A 13,827-nucleotide genomic window follows, 5' to 3' on the forward strand; every position below is an offset into this window, starting at 1 on the left:
GATAGGCGCCGTACCGAGGAAGTGTACTGAGTCAGAAAAATGACAAGCCGCTGCTTCAAAGTGTTTGAGAAATAAAGAGTGCCAAGCAAAATACACTTATCCTATTTCAATTAGTAAGCAAAAAGTTTGGACAATGTAAAATACATTTCGAGCCCCGCTTTGAGCACAGTATATACGCACCTTGCGCCGTTTGGACAAATCGTAATGACGGATGAAAACGCTAATATGTCTTCTGCAGCTGTGGCTAAAGCTTCCTGTCATCCACCCATTCACTGCCTACGATATCCTCCGAAAAAGAGATTTTCTGAGCCGCACCATCGTCATCCACGTTCACTGTAAGCAGTGAGGCAACGGATGCATGCAACTACCCCGCTCATGTGCTAATTGTCGCCATGTTGTCAGTAAAGTTTCGTTCGTTCTCCGTCCTCGCTTCACCGTTGGAACTTGAAGCTTCTCGGACGATGATCGGCAGTTGTTGATCAAACGCAGGCAGGAAACGATGAGATCAGATGTACAAGAAATATTTATAGGTAAACTTTTCTATATACATGGCAGGTAAAACAAATACATTACAAACTTGAACAACTGAGAAACAAAGTCTCACTCTTCGACTGTCTCAATGACTGTTAGAGCCCAGACTCGTTTTAACGTACATAGTACGGAGGCTCACTGATCTATCAGCAATCCTGATTTCAGCCAAGTCTCCGTACTATGTACGTTAAAACGAGTCTGGGCTCTAACAGTCATTGAGACAGTCGAAGAGTGAGACTTTGTTTCTCAGTTGTTCAAGTTTGTAATGTATTTGTTTTACCTGCCATGTATATAGAAAAGTTTACCTATAAATATTTCTTGTACATCTGATCTCATCGTTTCCTGCCTGCGTTTGATCAACAACTGCCGATCATCGTCCGAGAAGCTTCAAGTTCCAACGGTGAAGCGAGGACGGAGAACGAACGAAACTTTACTGGCGCAGCCGACAGGATCGGCAAGCCCCACAACGAGCAACGAGCAGCGAGCCAGGCGCAAGGCATCAGAGGGCCACCAGCCAATTCCGCAAGGGTTGCACTTCATCTGGACGAGGACGTCAGGCGGCGCCCCCAGCAGCAACGGGTGAGCGGGATTCCTTGCGTTTTGTCGAGGTTGGCATGGCTGTTGTTCAGTGAGGTTAATGGTGTTCACGCGCAGAACAGCAAATCCGATTGAGGCTAACGTAAACATTGATACTGCATCTGAACAAACAGAGGGTCAGAGACGGCAGGAGCTGCAACGCGTCGGAGAGACCGAGTCTGAGACTTGGCTGAAATCAGGATTACTGATAGATCAGTGAGGCTCCGTAATATGTACGTTAGACTTGGCTCAAATCAGGATTGATAGATCAGTGAGGCTCCGTACCATGTACGTTAGACTTGGCTGAAATCAGGATTACTGATAGATCAGTGAGGCTCCGTGCTGTGTACGTTAAAACGAGTCTGGGCTCTAACAGTCATTGAGACAGTCGAAGAGTGAGACTTTGTTTCTCAATTGTTCAACTTTGTAATGTATTTGTTTTACCTGCCATGTATATAGAAAAGTTTGCGTATAAAAATTTCTTGTACATCTGATCTGCATCGCTTCCTGTCTGCGTTTGATCAACAACTGCCGATCATCGTCCGAGAAGCTTCAAGTTCCAACGGTGAAGCGAGGACGGAGAACGAACGAAACTTTACTTTGTCCATGCAAACTTGTTAATCTATTCTGCCCACCTAACTTTCTGCCACCTCCTGCTACGCTTCCCTTCTCGGAATCCAGACCGTAACCCTTACTGACCATCGGTTATCTTTCCTCCTCATTACTCCTCATTACAACTCTTATCCCCAATTCTTCCCAATACAGCTCCCTGAACACCTCCTGTAAACATGCTGTGAATAGCATTGGAGAGATTGTACCTCCCTGCCTGAAGCCCTTCTTTGATGGAATTTTGTTGCTTTATTTATGGAGGACTACGGTGGCTGTGGAGCCGCTATAGACATTTTTCAGTATTTTTACATACGGCTCGTCTACATCCTGATTCCGTAATGCCTGCTTGACTGCTGAGGGTTCGATTGAATTAAACGCTTTCTCGTATTCAATGAAAGCTATATATAAGGGTTGGGTATATTCAGCACATTTCTCTATTACCCGATTGATAGTGTCAATGTGGTCTACTGATGAGGAGCCTTTACGAAATCCTGCCTTGTTCTTTGGTTGACAAAAGTCTAAGGTGTTCCTGATTCTATTTGCGATTACCTTAGTAAATACTTTGTAGGCAACGAACTGTAAACTGATCGGCTTATAATTTTTTTCATGTCTTTGGCATCCCCTTTCTTGTGGATTAGGATTATGTTTGCGTTCTTCCAAGATTCCGGTACGCTCGAGGTCATGATGCATTGCGTATACAGGGTGGCCAGTTTTTCTAGAACAATCTGCCCACCGTCCTTCAACAAATCTGCTGTTACCTGATCCTCCCCAAGTGCCGTCCCCCTTTCCATAGCTCTCAAGGCTTTCTTTACTTCTTCCGGCGTTACTTGTGGTATTTCCAATTCTTCTATACTATTCTCTCTTCCATTATCGTCATGGGTGCCACTGGTATTGTACAAATCTCTATAGAACTCCTCAGCCACTTGAACGATCTCATCCATATTAGTAATGATATTGCCAGCTTTGTCTCTTAACGTAAACATCTGATTCTTGCCTATTCCTAGTATCTTCACTGCTTTTAGGCTTCATGCGTTCCTGAGAGCATGTTCAATTCTATCCATATGAAACTTCCTTATGTCAGCTGTCTTACGCTTGTTGATTAACTTGGAAAATTCAGCCAGTTCTATTCTAGCTGTAGTGTTAGAGGCTTTCATACATTGGCCTTTCTTAATCAGATCTTTCGTCTCCTGCGATAGCTTACTGGTATTCTGTCGAACGAAGTTACCACCGACTTCTACTGCACACTCCTTACTGATGCCCATAAGATTGTCGTTCATTGCTTCAACACTTAGGTCCTCATCCTCAAATAAAGCCGAATACCTGTTCTGTAGGTCGATCTGGAATTCCTCTATTCTCCCTCTTACCGCTAACTCATTGATCGGCTTCTTATGTACCAGTTTCTTCCTTTCCCTCCTCAAGTCTAGGCTACTTCGAGTTCTTACCATCCTATGGCCAATGCAGCGCACCTTACCGAGCACGTCCACATCATGCATGATGCCAGGGTTAGCGCAGAGTATGAATAGGGGAACCATAACATCGAGCACTATGACGTTTCTTGATCTTGTTCAGGAAGGCGTCAGCGTGTCATTAAGCGTTTGTTTCAGAGAAAATTAATTCAAGTTACGTTTCTTTGCATCACAATGTCGGGTGTAAACAGGCAAAAATTGAAAGAATTTTATTAGAGGGTGTCGAGTACTCTTTGTGGATCACGTACAACAAGAATACAGCATTATTACAGAATATAATTCAAAACCAAGTGGACTTATTATTGAAGTGTAGTAAAATGTAAGTACCTCCACAGTTTAACTGTGGAGGGTGCACATAATGAACAGGCTAAATAAACAGTCTTGTATATCTGTAGCACACTGGATAGACCATTCGCGCCATGACAACAGGATAAAGTTGCCCCTGAATCCAGAAAGTCTAGTGGGCAATTAATCGGCCATTTGGTTCTCACCACTTACAAATCCCGCGAAGGACGCGAAAACACCACGACGACACGCCACTGTACGCCAGCAAATAAAGACAACTTTTTTATTGTGAAGCTTTCTTTGCTTCTTCCTTCGACTTTTTCACTTGTGCTGTTACTGTCTTGCACGCTGTGTCGGAGAAGGTTCAGAGCGTACATATACATGGAAGGAGCGTGAAAAAGAGGAAAGGCGGCGCATAAACCTCGTTTGGACCTTCCCATCTCGTTACATGTGCACAGTGCCCTCTGGAGCTCCCTGCGCAACGTCACATTAGGCTCTTGATAGCTGTAATTATCCGTGACCCCCCACATAAGCATTGCAGAAACTGCAGCCCTTACCGTTATCCTAACGTGGAAGTCCCGAAGAGAGGTACATATAATCTTAGAGAGAGGGCAGGGAGAAGAGGCGGACAATGGGCAGAACCGGGGTATTCACGAAGCGAGTGAATAACACTCTTGCCATTCTTCGCTCGCAGTTCTTATACAGGGGGGAAGGACGGGACAGGGAAAAGACGACGGGAGAAGATAACGAAGCCCTAGTACTATGGACACGACAGCGGTTGCGAACAAACTGAAGGCACGCTACTGTACGTTTCTGCTATTTCTAAAAATATAAACACCATGTAAATTTGTCAAGTGGACAACTGAAGCAGGGTGTGCAGACGCAAACCCGCAATTATTCACCGTAGGGTATAGGTGAAACTACTGAAGTGGTCGCACGTCAAATCAGCATTTATGTACCCGCCGCGGTAAGATTAAATTAAATTATGGGGTTTTAAGTGCCAAAACCACTTTTTGATTATGAGGCACGGCGTAGTGGAAGACTCCGGAAATTTCGACCACCCGGGGATCTTTAACGTGCACCTAAATCTAAGTACACGGGCGTTTTCGCATTTCGCCCCAAACGAAATGCGGCCGCCGTGGCCGGGATTCGATCCCGCGACCTCGTGCTCAGCAGCCCAGCCCAACACCATAGCCACTAAGCAACCGCGGCTGTTTCCGCCGCGGTAGCACGACAGCGGCGAACACAGTCGGCGATTGTCGAAAATCTGATCAGCGGGTCAAGCGCGTCGGCTTTTATACATCAGTCATCGAATGTTCCAGAGTAATCGCTGGGACCCGCGTGCCTTCCACAAAGTTCTCCATTATTCGCGTCGCGCACACATGCAATCAGATTACACAAGGCTCGGTCACAGAAGCGGATGGAAGCATCGATAACATTCCAGAAACTTCCGATACATGCCGGAAGAACCAGAAATTCCGGAAGAAACCAGAAACTTCCGATACTCTTAATATTGACCCTAATATTCTGAAATGGATTGAATGTTTTCTCAACAACCGTACCCAGTTTGTAACAGCTAACAATTCCGCATCCCCGCACTGCGCCGTGAAGTCAGGTGTTCCTCAAGGCTCCGTCTTGGGACCGTTATTATTCCTAATTTATATAAACGACTTACCTGCCGTAGTTAATAGTTCTATTAAACTTTTTGCCGACGATTGCGTTCTATACCGTGAAATAACTAATCAGCATGATAACTTTATGCTTCAGAAAGATCTAGATAACATTTCAAGGTGGTGCTCACAATGGCTAATGTTCTTAAATCCGACTAAATGCAAAATTATGTCTGTCTCACGTCGCTCGAACTCACCAACTCCTTTCGGCTATATTATCAATGAAACCAACCTTGAGCCCGTGACTTATTATAAATATCTTGGAATCCAGCTAAACAGTAATCTTTCGTGGCATATGCGCACATCGAATATATCACGAACAATGCAAACAGATCTCTTGGCTACATTCGCAAGAATTTCTCAAAAGCCCCACCCCATATGAAGTTACTGCTCTACGAAACACTAATTAGACCGAAGCTAGAGTACGCGTCATCTGTCGGGGACCCTGGTCAAAAAACACTAGCAGATACCATTGAGTCAGTTCAGAACAGGTCAGCACGTTTCATCCTTTCTAATTATTCCCGCACATCTAGCGTTTCTTTAATGAAGTCAAACCTTGGCCTTATTAACTTGCACATTCGAAGAAAAATTTCCCGTCTCTGCCTTTTTCAAAAAATCTTTTACCAAAACAGCTCGCTTAAACAAGACTTAATTTCAGAGCCTTCGTACATGTCGTCGCGTCTTGATCATCGGTTTAAAGTGTTCATTCCTTTCTGTCGCACAAATGTTTTCTCTGACTCATTTCTGCCGAAAACCAGTGCCGAGTGGAACCGCCTTCCCCCCTCCCCCTCCATTGCCTGCATAGAGGAGGCATCATCTTTCACGACTGCAATAACGGATTATATTTTGGAATTTATCACCTTAATACTAATAATTATTTGAGCATGTATTTTTTATTGTTATTATTGTACCCACCCCCTCTGTAACGCCCTTCTGAGCCCTGAGGGTACTGTAAATAAATAAATAAACTGTAGAAAGGAAGTAGCGACCCCGGTCGGTAAGAAGTTGACAAGGAGTGCCGTGGTGAATAATGATGCTGTGGAACAAGAAGTCGGCTACGTCTGTAGCACATGAGTTTGGAAGGGCTCAGGTGACCGCGAACCGAGTTGTATAATCAGTCGCGACAGCAATGCACTTGTTGCCTGAGTCAGGTGTGGGGAAAGGTCCCAGGAGTTCTACACCAACATGACAGAAGAGTTCGGCAGGAACTTCAAGAGGTTGGAGTCGACTAGCAGGGATCACAGACGGCTTCTTCCGGCGCTGACAAAACTCACAAGAAGCGACATAGCGGTGGATAGATGGTACAGACGAAGCCGAAAGAATCATTGCCGGACGCGGTCGTACGTACGAGATGCCTCGAGGTGACCAGAAGTGGGGACATCGTGCAGCTGGGACCTAATAAGTGGTACGAAGATGCTGGGGAATGACAAGCAGCATCTCAGGTCCATTGGGGTATATGCTGTGCCGATATAGGGCCAAACAATGAAATCTTCCTTACCTCAGTAAGGAAGCCTTCATTGCGGTGAGGCTACCTTATGTCACTCTGTAATACCACAGTCACACGGGCACTTTCAAAGTCCTTTGAACCAAAGATCCTTTACTTCAAGGGAGAATGCGCGCTGTCACACGGGCACAGCAAAGGAGCCCTACTGGAAGGGAGCTTTGACTCGAAGGAGTGCGCGTTCGTCCTTTGAAACCTCAAGGGAATACTCTCGAACCTAGAGGGCGTCCGACAGCAGAAAAAAAAGATATCCAAAAATATGGAAGTTCAATTTTTACGTCTTCAGAACAAGCTTATAAGTACGAAATACTAATACTAAGGTACTAAACACTTTCGGGACACCCGCAATCTCCATCATGAAGCCGCCGGTACAGCAGCGCCGGCACGGCCTGTCGTCAGCAGCAACATCGACATGATCGACACAAACACGGGCAACACGGGTGCCACGTGCGATTTGTTTCTTTGGCGAGCGGCAGCTAGGCATTTCAAGTCTCCTCGGCTTTTTTCTGCGCGTCTTCCCTCGTCACTTTTGTTTAGTAGTTCTGTATTTTACCTCGTTTACGCCCACCAACCGCTGCCTAGCCACAAGGAATGAGCGCCTCCGACTCCTCGCAAACGGCAACCCAACAGACGGCCCCGCCGCAACCACGAACAACGTGGGGCAAACGGGAGACATGGGCTCTTATAAGTCTTTGGGAAGAGCATCTAGACCACCTGAGAGGAGAGCGGAGGAATGCTAGAGTATATGATCGCATTGTGCAAGGACTCGCCAGGCTCGAAATTATCCGGACAAGGAAACAGGTGCAGAGCAAGATCGACAACCTCACCCAAATGTACAGGTAAGCCTGGATATTATGTGCTGCACATTGGCAGAAACAGCGTTGGCACTTAATTTCCAGTCATTTAAGGCTAGTATACTGATGTCGTGAGATGTGTGTTTGGGTTCATGCGCATGTTTTCGTCGATCGGCCGTGGTTCATTCAACGCGGACTGCATTGTTTTATTTCTTTGTCTTTTTGTATTTGGTGAAGATGCACTTGATATGCCCGCCGAATTGAAACGTTAGACGCAACAGCTGAATTCCCTCACACGAGCACTACCGCAGCGTCAGTTTCAGATCCATATGTGCTGTGCTTGTCTTTCAAAAAAAAAAGGGAACGGCTGGGAGCGTAAAGTTAAGTGTGTAGTGGGATTTAAGTGGTGTGATTTAAGTGTGTAGTGTGATTTAAGTTAAGTGTGTAGTGTGAACTGTAGTGTGATTTGATGGAACATAAAATTCCCTAAAGTATTCATTCCCTGTTACCAAGACAGCTAACCATGTCTACTGGATGGTGCAAAATTCGCTGGCCTGCTCAGCGACAGTGAAAATTGTTCAAACAGCAGTGCGTGCATGCATGTTAACTTTGAGAGTTGCGCAAATGCTAGTTATGTCATGCTTAATCGAGGTCACTGGCACACGGCCACTGTTTATTTTGAAAGTATAGCGCTAAAGCACATACTGTAATTTTCTTCCTGCATGAAGTGTGCTTACTATGCCTATGGATTTTGCCTAGTTCATGCAATAGCACTTATGCTGTTCACCGACCTTTCCAGAAGTTGGGCAAAGAAACGCACAACAGGCTCTGCACCTGTGCCATGGATGTATTTTAAGGAAATACATCGCTTTCTTGGAACGCTGCCAGCGAATGACCAGTCGCTGGTAGAAGAAAGTGCAGCGCACTCAGATGCCACAGTTGAACAGGCAAGTTTGTCATGATAAACCTGTACAAATGCATGCTCATAATAGTGCATGAAGCAGACTCAGCATGACGTGCTTTTAAATGCATAAGAATGGACAAGTCAGTACAGCTTCGGATAGGTATGGCTGAAAACGCAAACAAAACAAATTGCCAATTGAGGCAGGACAAGTGCTCCCGGAAATTTTTTATTCAGAAGAATGAAAATTGTATACATAAACTGAATGACAACGAGGTGACAGAAGAGCATGGAAAGCAACATGATATAAAGGCATGATTCAAGTGCAGTTTAATGATGCTGTTGAATTGTTTACACACATCAAGCTTAATTAAAATGCTTCAGCAATTTCCCTTGCTCTCGTCGTACCTTTATTACAGTAAAGAACTGATGTGCGCTCAAGCTGTAACAACGCCACATATCAAGCAATGTACCTACATATGCAGACAAGAATGCCCTCTAAAGCATTGCAATGTGCATGCAGGCATATAATGAGGTAGTGCCCCATCTTCTCATGTATAGCGCTACAAATCGCATGCTTTCTGGTAAAACTGGATGCAGAAAGTGTGCAACAGGAAGTTTTTTGGTGTCGTGACCACTAGATCCACAATGTAAAAAATGCCTATAGAAGACAAGTGTATGGTTTTGATAATCAGATGTGATAAGGCAGCCTTAATGAGCTAAGTAGGATGCTACTAAATCAAGTTTCACTGTTGTGTATGTGTGCTTAAGATACAATTCTTTTCACCCTTCAGTTGATCTGTAGCATGGAGCATGGCTACGAATCGCCAAACAACGAGGATGAATGGGAGCTGGAGCCATCGGAAGCTGTCCCCGCATCAGAACTAGCAGATGAGGCACCATCACAGAGAAGTCGAATAACAAATGAAAACCAGCGTCGTTCTCGAAAGAGAAAGCTCACAAGCACAAGCGAATTTCAGCGGGACCTCCTTAACGAGCAACGCCTGCTTCGGCAGGCATTGGAATCGGCGACCAAAGAAGACCGGGTGCTCAGAGAGCGACAAATAAATGCTCAAGAAAGACTTGTTGGACTGCTGGAGCAGTATTTTAATAAAGATTGACGGGAGGTCGCGTCCCGCATTTGTTGTGACCTATTAGTCATTTCATCCTTGTACCTAGTGAAGAATGAAACTGATGCAGCTGTTGCTCAGCTTACAGCGTCAGGGCTGCAGGTTGTGCATGATGCTGGAATTCTTTAGTAGTACAGAAGCATTCTTAATAGATGTTTTCTATTGTGTACATGCAGGGCTTCTCCAGAAAGTAGTAGGACTGAACTAAAAAAAAATGTATTCACAATTTTGACACATCGACTTAATACTTAGCAAAATATGCCCGGTCTGCATCAACGCAGCATTTTCAGCGACTTTGCCAATCACTGAAGGCTCACTGGAACGCAGAAACTGAAATGCTCTTCAGCTTCCTCGCTACACCCCCCCCCCCTTGCTCTCATCCCTCCTGAAACAAATTGTGCCACTCAAACGCACTTCATTATGCAATGGGTCTCACTCACAGTTATGCAGTTTGATGCAAAACTTCACTACGTAACGCTGCTCTAACAGACGATTCATTCTGCAGATGACGATGCACTTTTAAAGTGGTTCAGCTTAAGCTCTATCTACACTCCCTGAAGGCTTGCAGACGACTGGCGCAACCGTAGCTAAGACCCCCACCACCCAACCAGTGCAATAACATCTTCCTCCTTCACCACGTTGTGGTGGGAAAAAAATCAGTGCTACTACTTCCCAGACAAACCTTATATATTGTGATACAAAGTGCCAGCATCAGCTGGCGCACATCAGCAACGCACATGTACAAAAGGGACCACAAAACATGTTTTCAATCAGTCCAGTCTCCTGTCATATTGATACAGAACTGCTAGTTCATTAAACAAAAATGGCAGTTGAATAAATGTTACAAGACGTAATTGTTTGTCGGAACTATTGGCTGTGCTACAGCAGAGCCGCCACCTGCTACCCACTATGTTTACATGTGCTAGGAGAGCTTAAAGGTGATCTGTGTTGCAGTGCAGTCTGCCTATAAATGCTGGTTTGCACTTTTGCAGTGTGTAAAAACATCTGGTCTTGCACTGTTATTGCATTGTAAGGTCAGTGACTGAACAGTGTAAGATAAGTCATTCAGCTTTCAAATTAATTTTCCTACTTTCTCTGCTACAAAAGAAAAAAGTATTGTATGAGGATCATGATTGTGTTTGACATACCAGTTGCTAGATGCAAGAGACATAACGGGGAGCTGTTCAGCAGCTCCTATAATTGGCTATTTACTGTGGAATTGTTAGTTTGACTGAAGGTAACAGCTATTATGAGCCTACAGAAAATGTTGATAAAAGGCCTGCAAAATATTTGATACTATTTCGCATCACTGTAATGCATATAATCATGCAGGCAATTTTGTTGTTTCTGTGATAAAGATAACTTGTGAAGCAACATGATGACCCCACTAACATGCTGTTATTCAGTGATGTAGCTATTTTGACTTAGAAACTGCTTTTCTATTTCACAGAGAATTCAAAGGGGGAAACAAAAACACGTGGATATGTATGCATACAAGTGGACAATGAAGAGCAACGCAGCAAACTGAACACAGCCCTGCATCACAAACTTTGGTGGCCTTCACGCTCGCGGTAATATTCAACGAGGGCTCCTCGAACATCTGGTCCGCTTCCAACTTGCACATCTGTAGAATGTTCAGGTTGCACATACACCATACTTTCAATATCAGACTCTTGCAGCCACTGCTGTGAAAGAGAGTCTGAAAAGTGTTCACATATGTTGTGGAGCACACAACAGGCCCTTACGATCATTGGCACATTCGTAATGTCGGCGTCCATTTTCTTCAGAACCAGCCTAAATCGAGCTTTGAGCCTCCCGAACGCGTTTTCAACAATCCTTCGGGACCTTGATAAATTATAGTTGTACGACCTGTGCCGATCGTTCTCTCCAAAGCTCTTGAAGGGTTTCATCAGGTTAGAAGTCAGCGGAAACGCCTGGTCGCACAGGATCAACGGTGGTACCACAACTCCGCTGATTGTTGCTGTTGGGGCTTGGAACAAGGGTCCCTCAACCATATCGGCCAATACTGACTGGCGGTACACATACGCATCGTGACAGCGCCCTGGTGAACCGACGTTCACGTACCTGAACCGGTACTTATGGTCGACCATGGCGAGCAATATGATGCTGTACCTGCAAAGAACAACGTCATAACTATTAAGTTACATAGCACAAGAAAATAAAGAGCAACGAATTACACTTACACAGGTCATAGTGCACCACTAAGAACGAGCGTTATGACTGGTGAAATGTCGAAACGCGCAGCAAGCCTAGCATTTATCTTTTAATTGCTTTGAAAACATTTAACGAAGGCAATGTTAAATGTTAATCCTTCAATTTGGTGAAACGTTTTCATCAACTACAGCCATAATTATTCATCACGTCAACGACAACAAAACGACCTAGAGAGAGATACTTACCAGCCTTTGTAGTTGTAGTAATCACTTGCGTGCTCCTTTGGCGGCGATACTGGTATGTGACAGCCGTCCAGGGCCCCGACGCCTTGCGGAAAGTCACACACTGCCTGAAATTCTTTTATGTGCGCTGGCATGTCGTCCGGTGAAGGCATTGTGACCCATTCCTTCTCGAGGGTGGCAACAACAGTCGCACAAAATTCCCTGTAGATCACGTTCACGGTAGAACGACCAATGCCAAAGATGTCTGCTATTGCCCTGTCCTCCGCGCACGAGCACAGCTTATACAAGCTCACCGCCACACGCTTTTCTAGGGCGACGCACTCGCGCATGTTGGTCGCTTGCCGTTGCATTGCTGGCCGGCAGACGTCAACCAAGTATCTGAACGTCGTTTCTGATACCCGGAAAGACTGCTTGAAATGCCGGCTGCCAAGGTTTGGTAGCGTTTTCTCGAACCATTGTTCATGGCGACGATAGGCCCAGACCCGTCGCTGAACTGCGCGTCGCGATGAAGCGAGCGCCGTCAACAGGCAGTTGTTGGCGATGAGACGCCGCCGTATATCGCGCACCTTTTTGCTTGACGCCTCGACGTCCATTTCTAACGATGCCACTGCAGCAATCGCCAGTGCTATTTCATACTTTTTTCGCGCATCTTCAGCGTCGTAGCTCATCTTCACAATCGTTGCTTTGAAAACAGGCGAGAACACTAAACCTAACGAACTGAAGCAAGGGCAACAACGAAGAATCGACGCCAACATGCGGTATACGAAGCGGCACACATGGTGGCCATCATTACAATAAATACGTCTGTATTTGGTAAAGTAATGCCTTTACTGCGCGTGCATTTTGTTTTGATGTTTCTATGTATTAAAAAAAATAAATATTGCTGAAAAAATATACATAAATTTATTATCAGACGCATTTGAGCCATATTTTTTTTATTACTTACGAGGCGATGGCAGCGCTAAGGATACGTTGCGGTTTCTGTTAAAAGCTTCAACGGAGACCATCTGGAGACCGTGTAGCACCGACACATCTCCCTTGAACTAATGGGCCTTTGAAAGCTCAATGCTCCTTAACCTCAAAGGACTTTGAAAGTGCCCGTGTGACTGGGGTATAAGCTTCCTTTCTGAGGGGCCCTCGGTGAAGGCTTCCTTGGCGCTTCCTCAGCATAAGGTAGCTCCAAAGCTACCTTCATGCGTCCTTACGCCGCTCCTGGCCCTGAACGAGCGCTTCACCTCACTGCTTAACCACGTGACGTTTCTTTGCGCATGCGCGCTGTCGCCCACCTGCGGAGAAGCGCGAGCACGGTACGTCTTGCCATGCATGCTCGTTTCAGTCACGCGTGTGGCATGAAAGCGTTGCTAGGCGTTGTACGACGCCGGCGTGCCAGCGTTGATGGAGCACATCAAGTTTTTCACTCTAATGCGCTACATTTTTAAAGTTTAGTAAACAAAACTAGAAGAAAGCGTCCACGCTTCTGTATGTTAGCTCCTCAAATTAAAGAATGTGCCACGATACAACATTGTTTTATTGAATAATGATTTTCGCGTAAAGCTTTTAAGAAATAATCTCGAACCCAGGTATGCGGCAACCGCTCCTTACGTGAGGACGGGTGAAGGGGGCTTTCAGTGTACGCTTGCTTCCTCCATCGCTCCTTCGCTGTAAGGAGGCCTCACGTAAAGCTAGGAAGCAGTCGAAGGAGAGGAACGTTTCATTGTTTGGGCCATAAAGTGCCGCCGTGGAGTAGAAACATGCGAAGGGACAGATCACTCGACCCAGATGTGAGCTGGTTTACGATGCCGTGTATGTTTGGCTCTCGGCGCTGTTCAGTAACTCAGTCAGCGAAAGCAGATAGCGAAAATACAGAACCAAAAGCACCGGTCCCAGGAACAACAAGAGGATCGACTGGGTGGCGGGACAAGCAGTCAGCATCTTGGTGTAAACGGT

The 13,827-nt window shown here is 45.5% G+C and overlaps 2 protein-coding genes across 2 annotated transcripts; one reads left to right on the forward strand and one right to left on the reverse strand.

Annotated features, from left to right (window-relative positions):
- The first annotated feature begins 7,229 nt into the window (after window positions 1-7,229).
- LOC142581806 (myb/SANT-like DNA-binding domain-containing protein 1) lies at window positions 7,230-9,477 on the forward strand. The gene is made up of 3 exons (XM_075691288.1): window positions 7,230-7,477; window positions 8,232-8,379; window positions 9,128-9,477. Exons 1-3 carry the CDS (start codon window positions 7,230-7,232, stop codon window positions 9,452-9,454), a joined length of 723 nt encoding a protein of 240 aa, XP_075547403.1. The 3' UTR covers window positions 9,455-9,477.
- Window positions 9,478-10,422: 945 nt separating this feature from the next.
- On the reverse strand, window positions 10,423-12,747 carry LOC142583210 (uncharacterized). The gene is made up of 2 exons (XM_075693575.1): window positions 11,884-12,747; window positions 10,423-11,596 (listed from the first exon to the last, which is right to left on the reverse strand). The coding sequence occupies exons 1-2, from the start codon at window positions 12,633-12,635 to the stop codon at window positions 11,005-11,007; spliced, it is 1,344 nt and encodes a 447-aa protein (XP_075549690.1). The 5' UTR covers window positions 12,636-12,747; the 3' UTR covers window positions 10,423-11,004.
- Between the last annotated feature and the right edge of the window lie 1,080 nt (window positions 12,748-13,827).

This window comes from Dermacentor variabilis, chromosome 1 (assembly GCF_050947875.1).
Source record: "Dermacentor variabilis isolate Ectoservices chromosome 1, ASM5094787v1, whole genome shotgun sequence".
Taxonomy (NCBI): Eukaryota; Metazoa; Arthropoda; class Arachnida; order Ixodida; family Ixodidae; genus Dermacentor; species Dermacentor variabilis.

Excerpts from the sequence above, each read along its gene's own strand:
- LOC142581806 (XM_075691288.1), top strand. The coding sequence starts at position 7,230 with ATGAGCGCCTCCGACTCCTCGCAAACGGCAACCCAACAGACGGCCCCG. Across the intron at positions 7,478-8,231 it reads AACCTCACCCAAATGTACAG|AAGTTGGGCAAAGAAACGCA; the intron begins GTAAGCCTGGAT and ends CGACCTTTCCAG. Across the intron at positions 8,380-9,127 it reads CAGATGCCACAGTTGAACAG|TTGATCTGTAGCATGGAGCA; the intron begins GCAAGTTTGTCA and ends TTCACCCTTCAG.
- LOC142583210 (XM_075693575.1), bottom strand. The coding sequence starts at position 12,635 with ATGTTGGCGTCGATTCTTCGTTGTTGCCCTTGCTTCAGTTCGTTAGGT. Across the intron at positions 11,597-11,883 it reads TACTACAACTACAAAGGCTG|GTACAGCATCATATTGCTCG; the intron begins GTAAGTATCTCT and ends TGTTCTTTGCAG.